General features: G+C 38.9%; 1 protein-coding gene across 2 annotated transcripts in view; it reads left to right on the top strand.

Moving 5' to 3' along the window:
* Window positions 1–26,157, top strand: part of RNGTT (RNA guanylyltransferase and 5'-phosphatase) — a 444,501-nt gene that overhangs the window by 220,602 nt on the left and 197,742 nt on the right. For both annotated transcript variants that reach the window (XM_063443564.1, XM_063443565.1), the window contains exon 12: window positions 3,628–3,696. In XM_063443564.1, coding sequence (XP_063299634.1) covers window positions 3,628–3,696 — 69 coding nt within the window. The remainder of the gene's footprint in view (window positions 1–3,627; window positions 3,697–26,157) is intronic.

Raw genomic sequence — 26,157 nt, 5'->3', positions numbered from 1 at the left:
TTTTTTATTAAATGTAAGTTCATATCAAAGCAAGAAGGAAGGCTGGGGGACCTGTCTTTCTTGCTTTTATATGTTGACTATAGAGTCCCTTTAAATAACGTATCAGACTGCTTGTTACTTAGCAGCTACTCATGGTTCTTATTTTCCTTTTTTCCTTGTCGATCATCATCATTCACACAACAGGCTTTCTATGCCATTGGTATTCATTTATATCTCTATGTTGCTTGCTTTATAATTATTACTTGTCAAAACGACCGCTGTAGATTGCGGTGGTGCTTATAAATAACACTAAGCATGACTGTCACAACATGAGTGAATTATTACTAAAGAAAGGCTCCAACGCAGCAGATTCATTACATTTGATGTGTATGTTACATTTCTTCTGCATTGTCATGTTTTAACTAAACTGGCAGAGCTTGTCACAGATCACTGTCACTCTGTGTGGAGCTATAGAGTGATTGAGAACATTTCTTTACTTGTCCATGTGAAATGCATACCATATTTATAACGCCTCAAACAAAAGAAGCAATTTTTAATGTATAATATTATGGTAAAGGCTACATCACTAATGACAAATAAACTGTTTAAACTGTCTATTTTGCTTCCGCTCTGTATTTACTGCCACATTTTTTGTATCTTATGCCATTTGTAATAAAAATTTCTGCACTTTGGACTTCCAAATACCAACTTAGTCAACCAAGTTGTCATGCAAACGGTCCAGCATGTAGTCTGCCAGTGAACACTGCTGGGCGAAAGCTTCATTTGATTTTAACCTTTGTGACTTGCTAATTACTGTTGTGAGCGCAACAGAGATGCTGCTATCTGCATGCATCAGTTGAGCATGTAGGCTTACTTCGTAGCTGTGGGCTTCCTTTTCTGCAGCACTGAACAGCAGGCTCGGCTCATGTGCCCCGCAGTGAGGAACATTGGCGCGGTGGAAGCAGTAATCATTGCAGGAAAGAGTGAAATTGGTGCTGACAAGACTTTCGCTTTGTTAAACAATTTTAGATTTGTTTTGTAGTCTTATCTTAAAGGCGTGAAAAAAAAAGGATTTCCACTCTTCAGTACTTTAGGTCGCCTACATGACTCTGGGCGTCCTCACGCTCTGCTTGAGGACATCCAGCATCCTTGAAATTACCATAGGAAAGCATTACAGCACTGGCCGCACATGCACATTAAGTCCCCCTGTCAGATGACATCGGAGGAGACAGATTTGTATTCCTAACACTATATAATCACTTTAACCAAATCTGATACACCCATACACCTTCACGTACACACACACACACACACACACACACACACACAATATAAATATATATATATGTACATGGGGGGTACTGTTTTTCTCAGGAGACTTCGCTGAACACTAATATTAGTGTTTCAAAATGGTAACTTGTATTACAACGATTATATATTTAGTAAAAGTGAAGTTTTTTGCATTTTTCACACATGAACTGCACTTTTACTGACTATATTATTGTTGTAATATGTTTTACTGTTTTGAAACACTTATATTTGTGTTCAGTGAAGTCTCCCAAGTATAACAGTACCCCCTATGTACAGGTTTTATGGTGTTTAGGAAAGTTAGTGAGTCAAATATAAGGCTTGCATTTCATTTTTTTTCACATTGAAATTTGCAAGATTGGTTACGTTGCCTTTGAGACCGTATGGTAGCCCAGGAATGAGAATTGCCCCCATGATGGCATACCATTTGCGAAAGTAGCCAACCCAAGGTATTGCAAATGGGGTATGTCCAGTCATTTTTAGTAGCCACTTAGTCACAAACACTGGCTATGAAATTAAAGCCCAGTTTTTCCTGAACAAAATGATATATAATAAGTGTGGGTGCACTTAATATGAAAGAGGTGAATTACGGTTGAACAGACATATAGCGCAAATTCCAGTTTTTGTTTACTTTTTGTTTTGATCAGAACATGTACTATTGGCTCCGTCCTGAAGGGGTTAACTCCTAAGTGGCAGTGAATTGAGCAGTGAAACTTGAGAAGCATGATCTATACACTAAAATTGCTTAATTAAGCTAAAGTTGTTTAGGTGACTATAGTGTTCCTTTAATTTGGGTGAGAGGATATTGTATTATGTAATTACAAATGTGACAATATTTAAATGCAAATATGTTTTGTTTTTTTCACATATAATTAGATAGCAGATTGCAATCTTTTTGTTATTAATTTTATGGTCGTTGTGGATTTTTATTTGGCCTATTTTTGTGGCTGGGAACAATAGGTTCTCCCTTATCACTTAGGGTTCCTACCCACTGCTTATGGGGGGGAGGGAATAGGTCTCCAGTTTAGTTTAATAGCCCCCACTAACGGGCACGGGTATGTCCCCCTGTTAATTATTTTAATAGGTGCTCCACCATGGGGCACTTTATTAGATTTGGGGGGCGGGGCCACTTACTGCTCCCTGTTTAGTAGGCAGGCCAAAGGGACATTTTACTCTCCCATATAAATTAATGCTAAGTAATATACCTATTAACAGTTTTGGTCTTTTAGCTTTTTAATAGACGCTCTCTAATCCTTTGTGGGAATTAGGGGGGCTATCAACTAAAGATGCAACCGTGGCAAGAACCGGATCTCCAAATCTCCGAATGAAATTCCAAACTGAACATAATGACCAAATTTCAACCGAACACGAATGCATGAACTGTGGGCATTCGGTTCAGGTGAAATTTGTTAAATTTGTCAGCACGCTAGTCTATATGACAGGGTGTTTGGTCACAGTGACTGGAGGTATCACAAGATCACGGAGGAGAGTGAGTATTGTGGGAAAACTTTATTTGACACAGGAAATGGAGCTGATTTAGGCTCCTCCTTTGGTCAGAGAAAGTCAAGCGTAGGAAAAATACATAAGACAAAGTAGTCCCTACTCTGTCCTATGTTTTAAAGAAAAGTAGATCAGAAAAGAATAACCAATTCTGAGAGATAAAGAGAAGAGGAAACAATAGAAGGCAGGTAAGTTTGATGTGACAGTGCTGTTTAAAAGGGCATAGTAATGCAATCTACAAATAATACCTTGAAGGCTGCCGTGGGCATGTGTTTGAGTTTATGTTCCTGTGTACTTTATCAAATGCTACAGCAGTATCTTTGTATTTTGGGGTTGATATGAAATTGAATGTTACAAAAAAATGTTGCATTATATTTAATAAGCCTTTGGAGTTAAAAGGCTATCGCCTCTCCCCTTATTTTCAATGTCTTCCATACTCCTTTGGAGTAAGGAAAATTGTTGTTGGAAGCTGACATGTCGGTTATTCTAGCACAAAGTTGCTTCATTTTCCCTGAACTATACTAGCTCAGTTTCCTCTTAAATTTACATTAAATATATAGCCTTTAATGTTCAAAACTGTATTTAACTATGTGCCTTGCTTTAACTCTATTCTTACAATAAAGACAATACTTAACCCCTTAAGGACCAAACTTCTGGAATAAAAGGGAATCATGACATGTCACACATGTCATGTGTCTTTAAGGGGTTAAAGGCTTTAGTCTTGGTATTAGAGAAGTATGCAAATTACAACCGATTAATGTTATATTAGGAATTATTAGTTCTGAAGTTAAGGAATGTATGTGAGGAATTTATATCATTATTTTCTATGTTCTTTTACAGCTGCTGGAAGGAAACTTTGCCAGGGAGGTCAGCCATGAAGTGGATGGTCTCATCTTTCAGCCTATTGGAGTAAGTTTACTATTAAAATTATTCTATTTTTCTATTTATATAGACATTCAAAATAGAAATGATTAAAAAGCATGGACGCCTGGATTTTAAGTGCATTCTGCCTCTGCCAAGGAGTGTAACATATACACATTCTCACATTCAGGCTCCATATCTTTTTTTTTTTTTTTTAATTCTTTATTTTTGTAGTGCGTAAGTTTATAACAGTTGCTTATGAGGTACCCCAAAGGCAAGCCTCTAGCACATTTCAAACATTATAACATAAAGGTACAAGAAAATTCTAGCACGTATTTATATATATATATATATATATATATATATATATATATATATATATATATATATATATATATATATATATATATACGGTTAAGTCGAGTAGTAAACAACATGTAGTGTAGTAGCTTAGCCTCTTCTATGACATAGTGGTAACAGTGCATAATATTATGATTAAGTTAAGAATTAACATAAGCCTACATACGTTTATACAGACTAATAGGTGTAGGTAATCCCTCAGTTTCTCTAAAGATTTTAAACAGGCTGAGGTTGCCATAGTATTCCCCACCAACTAGTAAAATAGTGCCTATTAATTGAGCAGTTACACATACAATTCGCTTGGAGCATTAAATGGGTGTCAAGTTGAAGCACCATCTGAGGCTACAAAGTCATGTGGCATAGGCTAGGCATCTTATGTTATTCAGGTTGGACTCAATAGTTAAACAGGCATTTCTAACTAGATATAAAATTACGTAAAATAATATAATGACTATATGATACCTCAAAGGGAAACATGCTGTTGAGAACCCCGTTATAGTAATGGGCTTGCGTTAAATGCATATGAACAAATCACTAGGCATAACATTGCTAACAAATATCAGGAAGATGCTAGGTCGTCTATGCTTAATAGCTAAAAAAAAAAAAAGAAACCATCGTGCTAGCAAGATATTACAGGCTATTACTGCTTAATGTTAAATTAATGGATCATGCTTATGCAGGGTATGTCAGTGGATGGGTAAGTATTCTTAGCTTTAAAACTAGGTACATATCATGACAATTTAATTATGAGAGACATATGCACTTGCTAGGTAGATACAGTGAAGATTGGCAGCAAATGGGTTCAAAGCAACACAAAATAAAAACATTTAAAAAAAAAAATGTACAGGAGTCCACCAGATGAATAGTAAGCCAGAAGGAACAGATGTCTTCGGGGCAGTCACTGTAAGCCCCCTGCCTTCTCACCCGATCTCCAGTTTGATTAGAGACTGCTGAGATCTCAGACACCTGGAGGGTAGGCTTATGTTGCTTGGAAGCACGTACGGTGAGCCTTCTGCTGATGTCCCCAGATCTGTGCTAGTACTGGAGCCGCCATTTTGAGAAGTTAGGAGACTGAGTGTCCCTGACCGGCGCGCCCGATCTCTGCGTGCTTTAAGATTGTCCATATGTGGGGTTGTTCCTTGCCCATCGTGGGTTGCTTGGGTCGTTGACAGCAGGCCACACGGGTGTGTTGGTTGACCCACCTCTGAGGCTTGAGGTCCTGAGCCTTGGCGTCCGAGGTACCCGGCACGGTTTCCCGCCCTGTGAAGCTGTGGCCTTGTTTCCGTGTGGAGGCCGTTCTTCTTTTGCGAGGGGGATTTCCCTGTAAGTGGCGACGGGTAGCCGGGCGGATCCACGCTGCTGTTGCTCTTCTCTCCAGTTTATAAAGCCGTCTTCGGTCGGTGTGTTTTAACCAGAGGTGGGTGCACAACCGGTCAAAGAAATCCAGGGTATGCCTGGGAGGCTTAGCTATAGTGTATGCTGAGTCACAGGCTGTGCCTGTACCGCCATCTTGGTTAGGCCCGTTTGGTCGTCGCCGTTTGTTCGTGTAGTGATGTGGGGGTAATCGTCCCCTGCGAGGACTGGGATATCCCCTGCCGGTCCAAAGGGGGGGGGGGGGGGGGCGGCAGGGCTGCAGTGGTTTCTCGCTTGTGGGTGCTTCCCGTGCCGGGGAATCGGCCGCCTCCCCCGGGCACCAGGTCCTGCTCCGGTGTAGGCCGCATGGCCGATGTGGGTCTTGCCGTGGAGCTCCGTTGCCGGACAGGCATCATTTCGTGCGTCCGGGTATGATGCGTCTTGTCCCGGTCACAGTGTGCCACTATCACCGCTAGGTTGGTCGATATCAATCAGGCTCCATATCTTTTTAAGGGGTGTTGGATAGAAACAATTAGTCCTGCTTATCCATTTGTGGCCAATTTAAAAAAAAAGATGATAGCGCTGTATGTGTATGTGTCTGTAATGTCTTTGCTCTACACCACTTCTCCAGCAAATTACTGTGATCTGCAATAATACAATTCCCCATTAGTTCTCCACCCCTTAAGGACCATTTGGGTTATGATTGCCTATTTTCTGAAGTAGGTAGCTCCCTAATTCTAGGTACTAGGGACCAATGTACTAAAAGGTTAAAAGACCTAAATTGGTCTTCCAGCCAAATTAACTAATAAATCTACCCCTACTCGCTATACCGCGAGTAGGGGCATGTCTACTAAACTGTGAGCAGCCAGTGGCTGTTCAATCTTGTCAAAAACGCCATCCACTACTTTAATAAAGTGCCCTTTAGGCACCTATGAAAATAATAAATGGGGGGACAAAGTGTCCCGAGCCCCCACTCGTGCACCAAGAGTGGGGACACTAAACTAAATGGGTGACCTAGTTTCCTCCTTCGACCCCCACCCATGACCGGCAGATACAATTGGGGGGGAGGACCTACTGTCCTGTCCACCCTGGCCCTTACATGAGCGGGGCCCTTGAGTTACAATAGGGGAGGGGACCTATTGTCCACCCCACCCAGCCCCCACCCATGTACGGTGATGGGGACTCTAAAATACAATGGTGGGGGGAACTATTGTCCACCCTCCGGCCCCCACCCATGAGCGGCAGATACAATGGGGGGAGGGGGAGGACCTTCTTTCCCTGCCCTGCGGAGCTCAGTCTGTGTGGTGGGCCCCACACCCGATGCTCATAGGTGGGGGCTGGAGGCTTGGACAATAGGTTCCCCCCTCTCCCATCCCCCCATTGTATTTTAGGGTCCCCTCCCACTGCGCATGGGTGGGGGTCAGGGAGGTGGACAATAGGATGGAGGGTGGGGGTGGACACTAGGTGTCCCCCCTATTGTATTTTAGGGTCCTCACCCGCTGCGCATGGGTGGGGGCTTGGGGGGTGGACAATAGGTAGAGAAGAGGAAGAGAAGAGGAAGCGATTGGGGGAAAGGTAAGTTCGGAATGACAGTGCCACTTTAACCCATTTTTAAGTAGTTTTTGCTAATGCAGATAACCATGAAACAGGATTTCAACAATTTGACACTGCTGTTGGAAAATACCTATTTACTATAAAATCAACACTTATGGCAGTTTAAATTAATTTTTTGGTTATTTGGTCTCAATTGAGGGCAAGGCTGTGTGCATCTGTTTAATATTTTATCAATAGAGATGTTAAATGTACAATATAAAGATTAAATTACGATTTTTAAAAAAAAATATGTATCTGCTGACAAATCTTATTAATTATTGTCTTCTTCTTTTCCTATGAAACATAATATTGCTCATGAATGCCTGCAGCTGTTTTTGTTATTTTTGGGAAGTTTTTACTATTTTTGCTGCTATTCACATTTTTTGCATGTTTCAGAGCAAATTATTTTGATTATAATCTTAACTTTGATTATCATTCGCATATTCACTTCTCTTTGTTCAGTAGACTTAATTGATTCCATTCATGTTCTAAATTTATATATTTTTATGTCGATCTTAATTGACATATCACTTTTCACGATTTCAGCATAATTCAAAACCCTGTCCTCTAAGAACTTGGTAACCTATCATTCCAACTCAGTTTAAACACTTCAAAAGTGCTACATTTAGGCAAATATGCATAATATGAAAATATTTTGTAACAAAAGCCCCTGTCCATATACATGGTAGTGAGGGTCCTTCTACAGCTGAAGCTTCATAGTGGTGGTTTTATTGTTGACATATTTGACTGGGTGAAGTCTATGAAGGTGGCTTAAGAGGGGCCATAACCTCTCAAATTTCAACAGTAAAACAGAAACAAAGAAAGTCACCTATAATTTGTATTTAATATCTAATTTTTTTTTTTTTTTAAGCTTTCTAAATGTTAAGTGCCAGCTACAAACCACAGATGGAGGTACCCAGTTGCAGGATAATATGGTGTTGATTTCTACATTTAATTTAATTTTCACTTCACAGCTACATGTTTTAATTATAAAAGGATAAGTAAACATGACATTTAAAATTATGGGAAATGACAATTTCCCTTTAAGCCAAGTACAGGGTAGTTTGGAAAGGCCATCACTACTAGGGTCAAATTTATTTAATACTGCCATTCTGTAGTATCAGCAGCTGTATGATTGAGAGCACAAGGAATGCTTTGCCAGTCAGCAAAACTGACATTTTAATTTTAGATAAGAACTGCAACTTATATCTGTTTCCATTGGTATAGATAGATAAATTGCAAGTATGGCATTTTCAGTTGTTGTTTCCATCCCTCCCATGATGCAGAGCACAGCACTGCACAAACTGTGAGAGTATAACTTTTAGATAACGAGTAAATATATGTGGCTGTAATATATAGATTTAGTATTAAAATAAAAACATGTAGTGGATGGGCACCCAAAACTCCATAATCCCTACTCAAAAGTCTTTGAGCATCATCTCCCCATTTTCGAGTGGTTGGACAAAAAACAGTCCGGCACACAAAGTCTGGCCACTTTTGTTGCGGCATAGCTATTGCAACAATGAACTTTGGAAGGCTAGTATAGAAGCTCAATGATGTATTTGCATATTTTAGCCAGAGGGGCCCAGCTGTACACACCATAACCATTAAAAAGACCTTCAATAATTGTTGTTCCAGAAGTGACTCCTATATTGTAAATAGTCAAACTCATATTAACCGATTTTACTATTTACTTGGAGTTAGCCTGTTGTCGCTCCTCACCTCCTCTCAATAGTTAGGAGAGCCAGAAACCCTTCCTTCTGCCTGGCTTAGCTCAGGCAGATGATACCTTTCTGTAATGAAGATGTGGAGCAGCGCCTAGCAGACCACAATTAAGAAGTCAAATGTTTAAAAAAAAACAAAAAAAAACATATCTCTAAACTGTAACCAGGGAAGTCATGGAAGACTCTTTAAGCCATGTAACTTTTACAGCTCATAGCATTTCTGAAGCAGAGTCCATCTAAATATAATTGCCTTTTCATAAAGTCACAACATTCCTTCAGTAAGAAACTAATATAGTAACAATAATATACTGAAGCATAATGTAGTTAAGAACATTAAAGGGACTTCAGGCACCCAGAACAACTTCCACACATTGGAGTGGTCTGGGTGCCAACTCCCATTACTCTTAATCCTGCAAGTGTAATTATTGCAGTTGTTATAAACTGCAATAATTTACCTTGCAGGTTTAAGTCCTCCTCTAGTGGCTGTCTATCAGACAACCACAAGAGGGACTTCCAGGTTCTTAAAATACAAAGTGTTTTAAATGACATTCGACGTCCTTGCGCTATGCCTGAGGACCTCCAGCGTTGCTGTAATCCCCACAGGAAAGCATTGGATAATGCTTTCCTATGGGGAGGTCTAATGCGCATGCACAGCAATGGCCGCGCACTGACGTCGGCAGGAGAGGAGTTTGGGCGGGGCCCTGACCCAGCGCCAAGGGACATCAGCGCTGGATTCAGGTAAGTCACTGAAGGGGTTTTAACCCCTTTAGCAACATGGGATGGGGGCACTGCAGGGTTCTGCAGTGCCAGGAAAACGGATTTGTCCCTTTAAAGTGATCCTATAGTGCCAGGAAAACGGGTTTGGCACAATAGGGTTATTAGGTCCCCCTGCTCCCTCGGAGCCTCACTCCCGCTGGACTGAAGGGGTTAGAACCCCTTCAGCCACTTACCTTAATCCATCGCCAGTCTCCCTCGGCACTGGTGACCTCTTCTCCCCTTGCCGACGTCCGCTCCTGAGTGGAGCTGAATGCGTATGCGCTTCCAGAGCCACGGACGCATTCAAACTGCCCATAGGCAATGCTTTCCTGTGGACGCCCAACGTGATTTCAACGTGATTTCAATGTGATTTTCACACTGAGAATCGCGGAAGCGGCCTCTAGTGGCTGTCAGGGAAAACTAGGGGGACCTGGCACCCAGACCACTTAATTAAGTTGAAGTGGTCTGTGTGCCTATAGTGGTACTTTAGGTTTAATGGCTTGGTGTCTTACATAAAACAACATTGATAGAGTTGTAATGAACTAACCCACAACCTGGATCTAGTACACAACCAGATTTCCGAATAATATGTCAGTACACTATTATCAGGAATACATGTCATGAAATGCAAACTAGAGGAATAAGCTAGGTGTTTTGGAAGGTTTAAAGGACCACTCTAGGCACCCAGACCACTTCAGCTTAATGAAGTGGTCTGGGTGCCAGGTCCCTCTAGGATTAACCCTTTTTTTTTATAAACTTAGCAGTTTCAGAGAAACTGCTATGTTTATATTAATGTTAATCCAGCCTCCAAATCGTCTAGTGGCTGTCTCACTGACGGCCGCTAGAGGCGCTTGCGTGATTCTCACTGTGAAAATTCTCACTGGGTTTTAACCCTTTACTCTCCCCGGCGGGAGGGGGTCCCTGAGGGTGGGGGCACCCTCAGGGCACTATAGTGCCAGGAAAACGAGTATGTTTTCCTGGCACTATAGTGGTCCTTTAAATGATGATACTTGCCTTGATATATTTTTATTTTATTCCTTTTGTCAGATCTCAATATCTGGGTGCACCCATTTTGTTCTTCTTTGCCTTTTGTATCTGCTGTTTGCTTTTCTGTGGGATTCATTTTACGGATGTATTGTACATTTGATTGGCAAGTGAAACAGAAGCTTGCTTTAGTTCTTTCTATTATTAAGTTTTGTCAACTTGACTTCTATACATATGGAAAAGTAGTTATGTTTTATAGTGGAATTGACTAACCTTGGCAGTGCAGTTGTCTCTAAGATACATTAACATTTTACATGGTGCCTAGCCAGCCTACTGCTAATGTTTGTGTGCTTCATTTCTCTTGATGCTTAGTGGTCTCTTGGTTTGCAGGTGTAGTGCACACATACATCTACAGTGTTGAGTTTAACTATTACTGTCAATGTTGTATATTCTTTGAATAGTTGTGTAATCTAAGGTAATTGTATATTTTACTGCCACACATTTGTGAGTGAAAATACATAGGTTTGCATCCTACCTATATTATAGTAGGAATAGTATGTGCTATTTACAGATATGGTTAATTCTAAAACGTTTAGGTAGGCTCTGCATGGTACTCTGCTTCATGGAGATGAACACTGGCTGCTATTTCTATTAAGCCTCTTTTACATTTACTGATTACATTATGCCAATCTAAATTGAGATATATATATTATGAAAATGCTTCTTCACCAGTGAGTCCCTTAACCCGCCCTCTTGAATTTCCTAACTCTTTTTGTGTTACTTGTCCGTTCTTTTGAATGTCTTACCCCCTTTAGTATATCTTATCCCTCCATTTTTCCCCTTGTGCCTACAATATCCCTTTAAGGGCTCCTGGCAAAGAATCTTCCACCCTAATAGTGCTGGAATGAGCATTTGGTGTTTTCAGCTGTGCCCTGCCTGGCAGCATGCCATGTATGTTGTGCTATCCTGGGATGTATGTCACTGTGCAACCCTTCTCTTGGTTTATCTGCATAGATGCGCTGGCAATAAGAGCCATCCTTGCAGTATGGTGCCCATTAAGTTACTGCATTGCTGAGTACTCACAGGCATTGGTCCTGCACATGCTCTTGTGTTCATCCTTTGTGTCTCCCATGATCCCTTATTTGTTAATTGTCCCTGTATGTGTATGTGTTGAATGCTTTCTTATGCTCCACATTTCATATTTGTAATTGGGTTACAGGACTTTTCATTAAAATACACAGTTTAATACCAGCAGTCTATTTCTGCTTTTACTTTCCTGCTGGCTCTTTTTAAGCTAGGGATCGGAGGGAGACTAGGAAAAGGCTTTTACACCTTTTATGTCACTGTTTAAAAAATTCTCTAGCTGTTTTTCATATTGTGCTGGTTGCTATGAAATTTTACTCTTGCAGCCTCCTCGCAGCAATAGACAAGTCTTCCCTCTACTGATGTCTTTACTCTGTAGTTTTCTTTCCTGCACTAAAGACCATGCTATTAGCCTTTCCTCTGCTTTCCTGCTTGTCGATATGAGCCTGTCCTCCAGAACATATACCCTAAAAAAAGTCTTACAGATGTTGATGTTTCAACCTGAACAAGATAACACAATGTCCAGGTCAGCACTTTGGACTCTTGCCTTATATCTGAAACTTCTGTTTTAAGGACAATTTAGAGTTCTGAACCTAGAGACAAAGATATTTGAATATTTCTATGATGGGACCATTGGCTCTATAATGTAGGCTAAGGAGCAACAATCTACTACAATTTATGCTAAGCATACTTGTCTTCCTACAGCCTTTAGTAGATATCTTTACAGGTATTCAGGCTGCTGTTTTTTTTTCCCAGGAGATGCTTTGAGAAAACATCCAGACTTTTGTACAAGCTTCGGCTCATATTTGCCTATTGATTTTTCCACCATTGATTCTGAACCTGGTTCTACAATTGCTTTAGCAAGGTTCTCTTCCTGTTCGCAAGAGCTTTCTCAGCCTATTCCAGTGCTTTCCTTTTCCTGGTTTTCTATATGAGTGACCTGTTCATCCATACCACCTATTTGTTTTTGGGGTGTTAAGGGTGTTCCCATTTCTTCCATCAAGCAGGAGATAGCGGTTCATTCTATTCTGTAGCTGTGTAGTGAAGAAATATGGCTTCTCCACACTTGATGTGGTGATGGTCCTTAAATATTATGTAGTGGCTACAAAGTCCTACAGGAAGTGTAATTTCCTGTCTGTCCATTGTATGCCAGCTAAGGGTCAAAAATGTTGTATGTTACATTCACCTTCTAACGTAAATCTTTGATTTATAGACTGTATTTATAGTAAATTATTCTAGTGCTTGACAGGTTTACTACCCATTTTACTAAAACGGGGCTTATCATTATGAAGCATCCATGGAACAGTTTTGTAATTGAGTTACAGGACTTTTCATTTCATTAAAATACACTTGCACAATTTTGCCAGATTTTACGGTTTCAATGTTTCTGTCTCCACTGAAGCTTTGTTTGGTAGTAAACATTCTATGAGCTTTTTTTTCTGTCTCCTTTCCTTTTACATTGTCAACCTTTTTATTATTATTATTATTATTGTTATTTATATAGTGCCAACATATTAAATGGGCCTTGTGTCCAAACTGCTTAATTATGTAACATAGCCTCATAGACAGTGATTACATTAAGATAAAAACTTTATTTATGCTTACTTATAAATTCAATTTAACAAGTGTGTTCTCCATGAGGCTCCTCTCTGGTATTTATTTTTCTTGAGGTATTGGAGCCTAATAATGTTGCCTGACTTTATGTATCTCTTTCTGACAGTGTTCCTTCTCCTCGTCATGGCTTAGTGGGGATTTCCTGGTAGACCAAGGAGGATGATGTATGTCAAGGCTTTCTATGATTGGTGTAAATAGAGAATTATGTAAGCAAAGGAAGGCAATAACATTGTCCTTACAACATTACCACTTAAAGGGACATGATAGACAGCACTAAGACCATTTCAGCTCATTTAAGTTGTCTGGGTGCAGTGTCCCTATTGCACTTAGTGCTGCAATGTTTAACAGACAAACTCGAGGGAGGGGGGAGGCAGAGGGAACTATAGTACCAGGAATACACATTTGTATTCCTGACAGTTATAGTATACAGTACTTTTAAGTGAGATGAAATAGTTGTGCTGATTAGACTAACATTTTTAATTATTTTTGTGTACTTCATACAAAGAATATTATATTGTCAAGTAGCAAATGCACTGTCCCCAAGTAGGTTTGAATTTTGGGGAGGTTTAATTTCTTTACATTCTTGTTTGCAATACTTTCAGTAATAAGCAGCCACATTAGGGTCTTGGTAATTTTCTGTTCAGTTTTTATCTGCTTTTCCTGACAAATCTCCACAGTTCAATTCAGCAGTTTGCATGGATCTTTGACAGCATAATCCGTAGGTAATTTCATGGCACACAGGACCCATTAAGAATGAGTTCTCCAAATAAATACTTTCCAGCTAACTTTTAGAATATAAACTAGCTCAATCTCAAGCTGATGCCTGCAGCCTTAAATCTCTGTACTGGTATAAATCTCTTAACTTATATTCAACTGTTTATATTAACGTTCCTGTGTAAAATATACTTGCGCTACCTGCCGTGTGAAATTACTTTTAACCCACAAGGTACTTGTGCTGCTCACTTTTGTCTGCTATAGGAATACAGTTATCTTTTTTAGTATATTTTTGTTTTTTGTGAAATGGGAGTACATACAGACTCACACATGTAGGTACATCAAACAGCTCTGAGACAATCCATTCTTTAAAATAAAAACACACACACATTAGAATTCCCTTGAAAACTATTGTTTTCTTATTTTTATTTTCTTCAGGATTATAAATGATACATGCTCACAGATGCCCAAATAAACGTTTGTATTACAGGTGATCCTTACTTACCGACCGGGTTCCGTTCATATGACCCGGTCGTAGAACGAATTGGCCGGTAAGTGAGGAGTTAAGGAATTCCCTGCTCTGGGGCGCTTGGCTATGTTCGGGGAAATTTCCCCGAACATAGACGAGCACACCAGAGCAGGGAATCCCTCTAATCTATGCTCGGGGAAATTTCCTTGAGCATAGATTAGAGGGATTCCCTGCTCTGGTGCGTTTGTCCATGTTCGGGGGAAAACACTGCAGAGCAGGGAATCCCTCTAATTCCCACGACTGCTCGCGCGAGAGCTGGTCGTAAGTGTGAGCCGTCGTAAAACAGGTAGGTCAGAAAACGTGGACCAGCTGTATTAACTCATCTAGTTGAAGAGTAAATTTTAAAGGCGCCTTGACACTTATAAAATTTCAATATTAAATTTGCCTTTGATAATCACCCATAGCTTGTGTTAAACGTTTGCATGAGGACAATAGAAGTTATAGCTGATTTGCAGTGTTTTTCTCAATGGTGTCAATTTTAGACAAGTAACCGTTTCCCCATGAATCTTCTTTTCTAGGCATTGTCTAGGTGGTGTGATGTAGACTCTGTCCATAACATTAATTCAGTAGACCTGACTGGGATTTTCTAAACACTTTAATGTTACTTGGTACCCTTTTCCTAATAGATGTCATTTGAGTACGCTACCTCTTGCTGTAGGATGCTTTTTCTTCTTCATTGTCACAGCTTTCCTTCAAGTCTATAGCTTGACTGTGGATCCTTATCCAAAATGGGATCTTTATATTGCTATAAAGGTAGTTCTTTACACTGTTAGGACACAAAACTTCAACAGTAGAGAAATTTAATATTTTTGCAAACTACCTATTTTAGTTTATTTTTCTATAAACCGAATGTCCCCTTCAAATAATTTTTAAATGTGACGTTTCTCTATTGTTTAGTTGTAGTGCTTTGCCGGTCAATATTTCTGTCCTCGTAACAGACTTTTATCATATAATTATCATCCCAACCACGCACATAACACAGCCTCCCCATACAGAAAACACTAAAATTAGTAGCTTCCATTCTCATCCTTCAACTCTCACAGAATGCACTTACAGACAATAAGCTAATATTGTGGTGCAGAGCTTAGCTCATTGTCTGTAAGTGGTCAGCTAAACACTTCCTGAAATGGAACCTGTATATTATTGCACATTCTGTTTATCTAGAATTTCCTTCCTCCTGCTCCGTTATGTCTTCTTGAGCCTGCAGGAGCCTTCTGTGTGTGATTAAAGTTCAATTCGCTCCAGCTATAAACTCAATCAAGGAAGAGATGAGGGCGTGTTCGGTGTCCGGCGTGAGCGGACGCATGGGGTGAGGTCTCCTGATTCCTGGTAGAGCTGGGGGAGACGCATGAGAAAAGTGTAGCGGTCGGTCGGTGTATCCCGTCGAAAACTAGCAGAGTGCAGGGTGAAGAGTGTACAAAGTGGTGCGGATTGTTGGTGAGCCGTGAGCTGTCTGGAGTGAGGGGCTGGCTAGAGACCGTCTGGAGATCAAAGACCTGAGGACTGAGGACTGGCAAACGGTGTCCGTAAGCAATTAAGTTGTTAAAGCCTTTAAACAGTATTAAGCCAAAAATAAGCCAGAAATAAGCTTATTAAAAAAAAACAAAAAAAGGAATTTATCTATATATGGCTTAAAAAAACTACATTAAAGCACATATTAAAGCTAAGAGTTAAGAGCTAATTAATAAAAAAAAAAGTAAATATTCACAGACTGTTTGCAAAGCTAATAAGCATGAAGGCTAAGTGAATTAATTAAATGGTTTAACAAGCAGTAGTAGACAGCAGCTTGCAACATAGTAGCAACATTCCAACATTGTAGCAGGAATCCGCAATTCATAGCAAGCTGCAAATGGAAACTGCTGTAAGAAAGCAGAAGGAAAAAAAAAATACATGATACAAATATCAAAACGCTTTGGAAAACTTTAATTGTATTTAACTCCTCTTAACCTGCTTAATACGGATCTAATAGTAAGCTACGAGGCGGTTGCTGAGGAGTTGTTAATGAGTGGTTGAAATCCTCTGTTGTTGGTGAAGCTTAAGGACGCCGGTAATTCCCTAAACAGACAAAATTGACAGATTCGACAAGATATGCAAAGAAAGACAGGCAGCGACAAATACAATGAGGCTATGGCCGCTGCTGGAGTAAGAGATACTGAAGAGGAGGAGTGCGATCTCATGCAAGATAATAAAGATGAAGAGCAAATATCTAAGAAATTTTTAAAACAAGTTCTCCAAGATTTAAGGATAACTATAAAGGAAGATTTTGCCAATATTATAACTACTATACATCAGGAGTTATCTGAATTAGGAGATCGCACTGATCATTTGGAGAAAAAAATCGGATGATCTGAGTAAAGCGTATAATGAATTAGATGAGTCATTAAATTGGAAGAGGTAAATAGAAAACTATGGTACAAAGTAGCAGACCTGGAGGACAGGACCTGGAGGACAGGTCACGCAGAAATAACGCAAGATTCAGAGGTGTGCCAGAATCAGTTGAGGCTAATAAAATTGTGGAGTACATTACAACACTTTGCACTATTTTGCTCCCATCTATGGATAAGAGCTGTTGGGGGATTGAAAGAGCTCATAGACTGCCAAAACCTGCAAGATTTACTTCGGATATACCACAGGATATTGTTTGTTTTTATCGTTATACTGAGAAGGAAGCTTTATTTTCTGCAATACGCAAGACACCAATATTACCCACTCCCTATGAAGCAGTAACAGTTTATACAGACTTATCACCTCTCACTATGGCAAGACGCCGGGAATTCTCCCAGTTTACCCAAGTACTACGTGATAAAAATATAGCTTATCGATGGGGATTCCCTACAAAAATCATAATATGGAGGAATGGGAAGTTGACAGTATTGGAAGATCCAGCAAAGGGCGAGACTATTTTAAAAGAATGGGGATTTGAAAATGAAGGGGGAAAAGCATTGAGACAAGTTCTCGTATCTCAAAGTGTACGACCAGAATGGAAGATGGCAGGAAGAATATCCTCAACGAAACCTTAAGGACAAAACTATATTCCTTAGTTTTTTTTTTCTTTTTTTTTTTTTTTCTTTTCCTCCAAATATATTTGTATATTTTCAGGCTAATGGGCAATGGGATATTATTTTGTGACTAGGAGGGGTTAGGGAATCACTGCAAGGTTATCATTTTGTTTTTTGTTTAGCAATACTAGTTCTTGCATGTATACAGAATAGAAATGTAAGCGCTTTATGGCACAGGTATGTCTTAAAACGGCTTTTGAGATGGCTTATTATACATACTCTATGAATAGGTTAACAATAAATTTGGATAAGGTTTATGGGACTGTTTATTTGATGATTCAATATGTGGGTATTGGTGCAGTTTGTGTCCCAGCTGTTCTAAAGAGATAATAGGTATATTTTTGGTCTGGATTAAAAGCGGTGTGGTAGCATATGATCAGGACTTTAAAGTTTTTGATGTAATCTTGTCAGGGTGGCGGTCCGATGCCCGGGACCCAGACACTATCCAGGCGGCGGTGCAGGACCGGGACCCAGTATGCCTGATGTTCAGAGTAGGAGTCACAGTGTGGAGCCCCCCTGGTGTTGAGCACCAGCGTTTGTGCAGCCACATACCAAGACCCTGAATCAGCTTCAGCGGATACCAGGAACTAGGAGCATGGAAATTAAGCAGACCTCCCAGGAGCTTAATAGGGAGGCTCTGCAGCAAGATTGTATCCAGTACTAGAAACAAGACAAGACTAGAGATAGTCCTTGTGGCGAAACCGACCTCGCCACGTGTCCTTGGAGGGGGCTGCTTGCCCGCCTCTTGACTTTGGACTATGGACCAGACTTTATGTGAATGTGTTAACCCAGATAGCTATACCATGGAGCCTATTCATATAATGAAAGACTATGGGAAAGACTTTAGCTCCATGGCAATTGTACTGTGTGAATAGGATCTGTGCGCTATTCGGTAGTTTTGTGCGCTCAGATCCCAGCTATCTGGGGATATGTGAAATGTCTGTGTGTTATGGATAAAAAGTAACTTTCTGTATTTTAAAGTGTTTTATGTCTTTCTGTAACCATGTGGTTAATGGAGTCTGTCTCTGTGCTGGAGATAATTGGATTACTTCTCCAGCACAGAGAAGGCTCTGTAAAAACCAGTCTGAGCTGGAAAGCTAGGGGTTTTAAAAGATACTTTACTAACTTTTGAACCCCTGGTCTGATCCATGCCATTTTTTTATATGTTGTTCCCCTGAATGGATTGATTGTGGATATGTATTTTTTATGTGAATGTGATGTATGGTTTTAGAGTTATGAAAGTTGTGTAAAAAGTATATTTTAAACTGTATGCATAATGGGATTATGTGTCACACTAAGGGGAGGGGATGTGTGGGTTGCACCCGTGATACTATTGGTCATTTTATGCCTTACCCTGGGTGTGGCCTGTATGTGTGAGATGGAAATAAAAGCCAGGCTGGATGAGCCAGTCCAGAGTTCCTGTTTTACCCTCAAAGTGAAGTGTCGTCTCATTATTGGGGGAAGGATTTATTGCATGAAAAGGTTAATTATACTTTTAAGAATATCTCTTATAATAGAGTAAGATGAGTAACTACTTATCGTGTTTATCGCTAAATGTTAATGACCTTAATAGTCCAATAAAAAGACAATTAGTTAAAGAAGAACTAATTAAATCAAAGGCATCAATAATATGCCTTCAAGAAACTCATTTACGAAGACAGAATCCGCAAAATTTTGAGTTGTCTAGATACCCTCAAATTTTTCATGCATATTCACCTCATAAATCTAAAGGTGTTGCAATCTTATTCCATTCAGATTGGCTTTTTCAATAAGTTTAAAACTTATAGGGACGATATGGGAAGACTTTTGATTGTTGTGGGATTGTTGAATGGGATACAAATTACAATAGCCTCGGTCTATGCCCCAAATAAAGATCAATATGCATTTTTGGCAAAAACTTTTGCATTAATTAATAAGTATCAGAGAGGTCATATAATGGTCTGTGGAGATTATAATTCTACATTAGATACTAAATTAGATATTAATAGGGTGTTTGGCAAAAACCACTCTCTCAGGCTATCTCTTTAAGCAAAACGTTGCCTCATTATTATTTAAATATGACTTATATGATACTTGGCGGAACTTATACCCGACTGGTAAAAATTATACTTACTTTTCATCATACATATTCACTAATAGATATGTGTTTAGTTGATTAACAAACATTACAAAATATTTCTGAGGTAGAGATAGGGAGTAAAATTTGTTCAGATCATGCCCCTGTAATTGCTAAGTTTGGGATTTTATAGTTATATAAGTTATATAATTTCAAAAATGAGCATGATACATATCAGCCCACAAAAGAAGAAATTAGGTCTTTTTTTTTTTTTAGCAGATATAGATCTGCCTTCCCTATCAGAATTACAAAGCCAGTCATTATTAAAACCTTTTGAGGAGGAGGAAGTATTGAAAGTGATTAATGATCTTCAGAAAAAAAAGCCCCCAGGCCCGGATGGGTTTTCAAATCTTTTTTATATAAGTTTTGCAAATTTATTTATTTCTCACCTTACGGGCGTATTTAATTTTTTTTTTTTAATTCAGGGACTATGCCGGCTGAAATGCAATTGGCCCATGTAATAACTTTGCCTAAACCAAGGAAGTCCCCTACTGAAAGTGTAAATTTAAGACTGATTTCACATTTAAATGTTGACACAAAAATGTATGCAAAACTATTAGCATTAAGAATAAAACCATTTTTGATTAAGTTGGTTTCTCATGAACAAGCAGGGTTCGTTCCTTCAAGGCAGTTAGGGGTTAATACCCGCCATTATTTGAATATATTGAACTGGGCCGATATTAATAAGCAAGAATTATTAATTCTAGCTTTAGATGCTGAGAAGGCCTTTGATCGCCTAAATTGGCAATATATGAAAGAAGTTTTGGTAAAGATGGCCTTCCCCTCAGCTTTTTTAGAGAGCATTTTTGCCCTTTATACTTATCCATCAGCGAGAATACATAATACGTTTTTTTTTTATCAACAACGTTTCAGATCACAAATGGTATAAGGCAGGGGTGTCCTCTCTCCCCCTTGTTATTTATTTTAAGTTTAGAACCACTAATAAGACACATTAAAAAACAAAACAATACTTGGGGTATTCGCACGCCTGCAGGAGAATTGAAAATAGAGCTGTTTGCGGATGATGTTTTATTATTCTTAACAGATCCGTCAACATCACTTTTAAACTTGATGCAATTATTGAATAGTTATGGACAAGTGTCTTATTATGAGAATAATTAAAAAAAAAAAAAAAAAAAAAACAAGCTATGCCAATTCATCTTCCAAAACAATTAGTAAAAGAACTGCAAGATTTATACCCATTTGACTGGCGCTTTTCATCAATAAATTATTTAGAGGTTAAATTATCCAGCAATCCAGCCCAGTTAATAAAAGATAAGCATATCCCATTGATTCATAAACTGAATAAACAACTTAAAGTATGGGAGGGGAGAGAGATATCCTGGCTTGGCCGTATTAACACGGTAAAAATGATGATCCTGCCCCTTATTTTATTTCTATTTAGAACTTTACCAATTGTGTTAACAAATGCTCTTCTAAAAAAGTTCCAAACAACTATTAATGCACATATTTGGAAAAGGAAACCACCACCGGATTGCACAGAATTGCCTTTGGAAACCATATATGAAAGGTGGTCTAAACATACCAAATATTTCCTTTTATTATAAAGCAGTTTTCCTTGCACAGGGCATGTCTATTCTTGAGCAGGGTATAGCCCCAATTTGTTTGGGGTTAGCGAATGATTGTATTCAGGAGGGCTCAGTGGAACAGCTACTCTGGCTTGGCCCAGGGAAACAAGAAAAATTATGCAATATGTTGCCCTCTACGAAAGCATTGATAAAAATTTGGGGACAAGCCATTTCAATGCTAAGAATATCTAAAGCGTTGGCATTGAAAGCTCCTTTCAAAATGATGACATTCTTGAGCCCTGATCTATTTTTAGATACATGGATGGAGCGAGGGGTAAGACAGATAGGCGATTTATACAATGCAAGTGGAATAAAACCATTTCCGGAGCTTCAGAAGCAATATGTTCTGCCGTTACATGAATTATTTACTTATTTACATATTTAACATATTTTGAATAAAATAAGATGTACTTTAAAAGATAGGATAAATAGCTCCCCTTTTTTATGTAAATGCATAGGGAAAATTCCAAATAAAAAAGCTCTCTAATTTTGCTATAACTTTTTAGTAACTACAGATGTGGATAACTGTAGGTTATATGCAAAAATGGGAGAGAGACTTAGATAAGCAAATACCGCAGGAAAGTTGGTATAAGGCCTTAAAAATTACGAAACATGCTTCTAGAAGCTTATCACATTGGGAGGCATTCAGCAAATTAAATATGAGATGGTATATGGTACCCTCCAGAGTAGCTGAACTGTATCCGGGAACATCTACAGCTTGTTGGAGATGCCAAAAGAGTATAGGCAACTTGTTGCATATTTTTCGGGAGTGCCCATTGATAAAACCACTTTGTCAGGAAGTGGAATCCTTTTTTAAAATGGGATTAAAGGTAGATACTAAGTGGCAACCAGAAAGCCATATGTTTCACATGTTTCAGACAACACCTAAGGAGGAAGTATTAACAATAATGATACACTGTTTATAAGCAACTAAAATAGCTATAGCTTATAGGTGGAAACAAATTCAGCCACCTTTGTTCAAAGAGGTTATGGTACGCTTAGACTCTTCAAGTTGCTATGAGAGAATGGCAAGTCGTTTGGCAGGAGGGGAAGGAAAATTTAATTTTTGGGGGCAAAAATGGTTTAATGTGAGGAATATGTATATATAGGAGTTAGGTTATGGTTAAGAAGTGGTAGAGAATTAAATTAAATTAATTTAAATAAAATAATTTATTAGTAAGTTGCGTTATAAAGAGGTCTTATGCTCTCAAATAAGCTTTATATATTGGTTTATGCAATTTATAAAAGTATATATTAGAGTAGCAGTGTACTAAATAAGCGTAAAAAAATGTAAAATATGACAGCATTTATTCTTTATTTTTTATATATGTATTTGTATGCAAGTATGGCTTATGAATATAATAGAGATTGGGTTATTAAGTTTATACACCACTCAATAATGTTGGTTAGTGATGTGATATGATTTTATTTTTGTTTTGTCTTTTGTGTTTTGTTTATTGGTTTTTGTCAAAAAAAAAAAAAAAAAAAACAAGTTCAATTCGCAGAGTAGGAGATAAGAACTTGAAAAGCAAGTTATCTGATTGGAAATGACTTTTTTTTTTCCCCCATGCATTCTGTGTGAGTCACAGCCAGGGGAGGTGTGGCTAGGGCTGCATATACAGAAACAAAAGATAACTCACAGATTTTACTATTAACATGACTTAGTCATGATTTTATTAAGACACAAAGGCTCCTATTATGATGCACTCTTTCTTTATGTTCCTCAGCAGCAAAGTATAAATATCCTTAAAATCAGTACAAGAAACAATAAATAGCATGAGGTATATCTTCCTAGCGACAGGAACAGGAAATCAGATTTCACTCTCCAACATAATAGATGGTGTTCAATAAACTACTTCCTCTTTCTTGCGATTCCAGACAAGTTCAACCATCCAACAATAAAGGAATTCCAGTAAGAGGATAATGCCAATATCAATGCCGATTTCAAAGTCAAGCTGTAAGTGAAGATAACATGGTAATATCCAAGTATAAAACTAGATTCATGCATAATAATCGCATCATGTGAAACACCATGTATAAATATATAATATAAATTCAGTTTAGTCAAACCTTAAAGGACCACTGTAGGCACCCAGACCACTTCAACTTAATGAAGTGGTCTGGGTGCCAGGTCCATCTAGGATTAACTCTTTCTGCTGTAAACATAGCAGTTTCAGAGAAACTGCTATATTTACCTATGGGTATAGATATATAGATATAGATGGGTATAGATTCACCTGTGTGCAGATAGAATCTTACTTAGTGGGTATTTAGTGAGATAAACACACAAATTACCCTTAATTAACTGTATTGTAGATAAAGGATTCCTCTTATATCCTCAAGGCAATAAAAACAAAGTACCAAAAAATGGCAATCTACAATACAAAAAAGTAAATAAAATAAAAAAATACTCTAATCACTGAAGAAAACCAGCCCTACGCGTTTCGTTCAATAATGAACTTCCTCAGGGGCATCTGACACAATACTGTCCATATGCAAGCATATTTTATATTTTATTTTATTTATTATTGATTTTACTTCATTCTCTATCTGGCTTTCCTGCTCCACTGGACCCTGATACTGGGATTCGTTTTTTTTTCCTCTGAGCTTGATGTGCCTACTTGACACTTCTATCTTGTAAGTGTATTTGTTAATAAAGTGTGTCATTTTTTACTTGGATACTCTGCACTATTATTTATCTTTTTCCTCCTATGCATGATATCGATGGTCCACAAGTCCTGAAGTCTATACATCATTATATTTGATATGCCTTCAATCAAATTGGTTCTGTGAGTGCAATCATTTTTACCTATGGGTTAATCTAGCCTCTAGTGGCAGTCTCATTGACAGCCGCTAGAGGCACTTTAGCGCTTCTCACTGTGATTTTCACAGTGAGAAGACACCAGCGTCCATAGGAAAGCATTGATAAATACTTTCCTACGGACTGGCTGAATTTGCGCGCGGCTCTTCCCGCACATGCGCATTCAGCCGATGACGGCGAAAAGGTGGAGGGGAGTTCCCCGAACCTGGCGCTGGAAAACAGGTAAGATTTAACCTCTTCCACCCCCTAGACCCCGGCGGGGACACACACACCTAGAGACCCTATAGTGCCAGGAAAAAGATTATGTTTTCCTGGCACTATAGTGGTCCTTTAAGATAGAGACAATCCATACAAAGGATGAGAACTAAGTTCATCATAACAGTAGTTAAAAACTTACCCAGAGTAGACATCAGCCATGGAGGGGTGAGAGAGGGAATACTCGCCTCTTGGTCATTAATAAAATCATGACTTTACATCATATTAATAGTTAAATCTGTGGATTTTATTAAGACACGGAGGCTTCTATTATGCTCGTTTAATGCTGGTTTAAAGCTGGGAAACTACATTTCCCTTGAAGTGTTGAATAGGTCTAAAATAAAAATCACGGAATGTAGACTCTGAAGACCAATCAGCCGCTCTCAAAATATCTTCCATGTAACAACCAATTGAGGAGGCTTTAGAAGCCATTGCTCCCCGAACTGAATGAGGTGAAAATACTGAGGTGTCAATACCAGCTAAAGACATAGCCCATTTGACCCATCGGGCCAGAGTAGGTGTAAAAACTGGAAGATAAGGCTTTTGGAAGGAGATGAAGAATTCATGCTTTGATGGATTTCTTAAAGTAGCGGTATGAAGTTCAGACTCTGGTAGGCATGCGACAGGACATAGGAGAGGTCTATCAGGGAATGCTGGATACAAAACTGATTTTGAGGAGGTTTTTGTTCTTCGAGAGATATCACAGAGGACACCTTCTGGAGTAAAGGAACGATCAACAATATCAAGAGTTTGGATGTCAGAAACCCTCATGCAGACGATTAAGCAAAGGAGCACGACCAAATTTGGCCGAAAGTTGCTTGAAGCATAGTAAACTATTAGTCTGCCAAGATTTGAAAATATTGAGGACAATAGAGATGGTCCTATAAGACAATATCGTGGCAGGGAAGGATGAGCAAAACATATACCACAGGATGGCAACCGACCCATCCAAACCTTATTGACCAGCAAAAACGGATGAATAGTAAAAGTTTACAGTGCAATAGGTTTTGCCTTCATCGAACAGTGAAGTCAGAAAATGGAGGATAGCGGTTAAAGGAGCCGATATGGGATCCAAGTTTCATTCTAGGCACTAACCATGCCATCTGCTCCAAGCAGACTTATAAGCCTATCTCGTGCCGGGTGACCACCTTTGAAAAAGGCGCTTGCATAGCGCCGAAACGTGCGTTAGGTTATGCTTTTTAATTGATCACCAGCACTTTGTGTGTGTTCACTAGGTGGGGGGGAGATAGATTGATGTAAATATCAGGTTGGAGCAATTTGTGCTTAACAGCTAGTACGGCCGTGATATCTAGGTTTAGCAACTCTTTAACAGCGGTAGCAGCATGAGTACCCGTGGTTATTACTATTGATACTTGACTTAAGGCTACGCTACAGAAATTGTGGAGAGACCATATGTCCTAGATACATTCTTGTGTTGTTAAACAAGCTCTCAATGTCTATTGGAAAGCAGTAATATACTACAGACTATAAGCAATTTGGGGCAAACAGCCCTCTACAGACAGCACGTACTAGGTACCCTGTTCAAGCTTATTACTTAGAGGCAACAGCAATACACTACATAGGACTTGTAGGTTTCTGGATAATATAATTGATACTCTGTCTATGACTTCAATGTCTAACTGTATCAATTTTCAATCCTATACCAGACTAAGTAAATGGCTCTATTTATAAAATATACTTTTTTTTCTTCATTCCATTTAGGGCTCTTAGTCTTTTTTACAAGCAGTGGGTATTGTCTACCTCTAACACAGACTATATGGACACTTAAAGGAACCCTTGGTTATATGGTTTCAAGGATTGAACTGTGTACTATCTAACTGCTCACTCCTATCTCATATGTATATATTACTACCTCCCCCACTTTTATAATTTATATTTTATTAGAAGTGTTAGTATTATTTACAAGTTTCCTTTATTTTTTGGGGGAATTTGTACCCT

Source organism: Pelobates fuscus, chromosome 2, assembly GCF_036172605.1.
Source record: "Pelobates fuscus isolate aPelFus1 chromosome 2, aPelFus1.pri, whole genome shotgun sequence".
NCBI classification, from domain to species: domain Eukaryota; kingdom Metazoa; phylum Chordata; class Amphibia; order Anura; family Pelobatidae; genus Pelobates; species Pelobates fuscus.
This window is presented reverse-complemented; position numbering and strand designations above follow the sequence as displayed.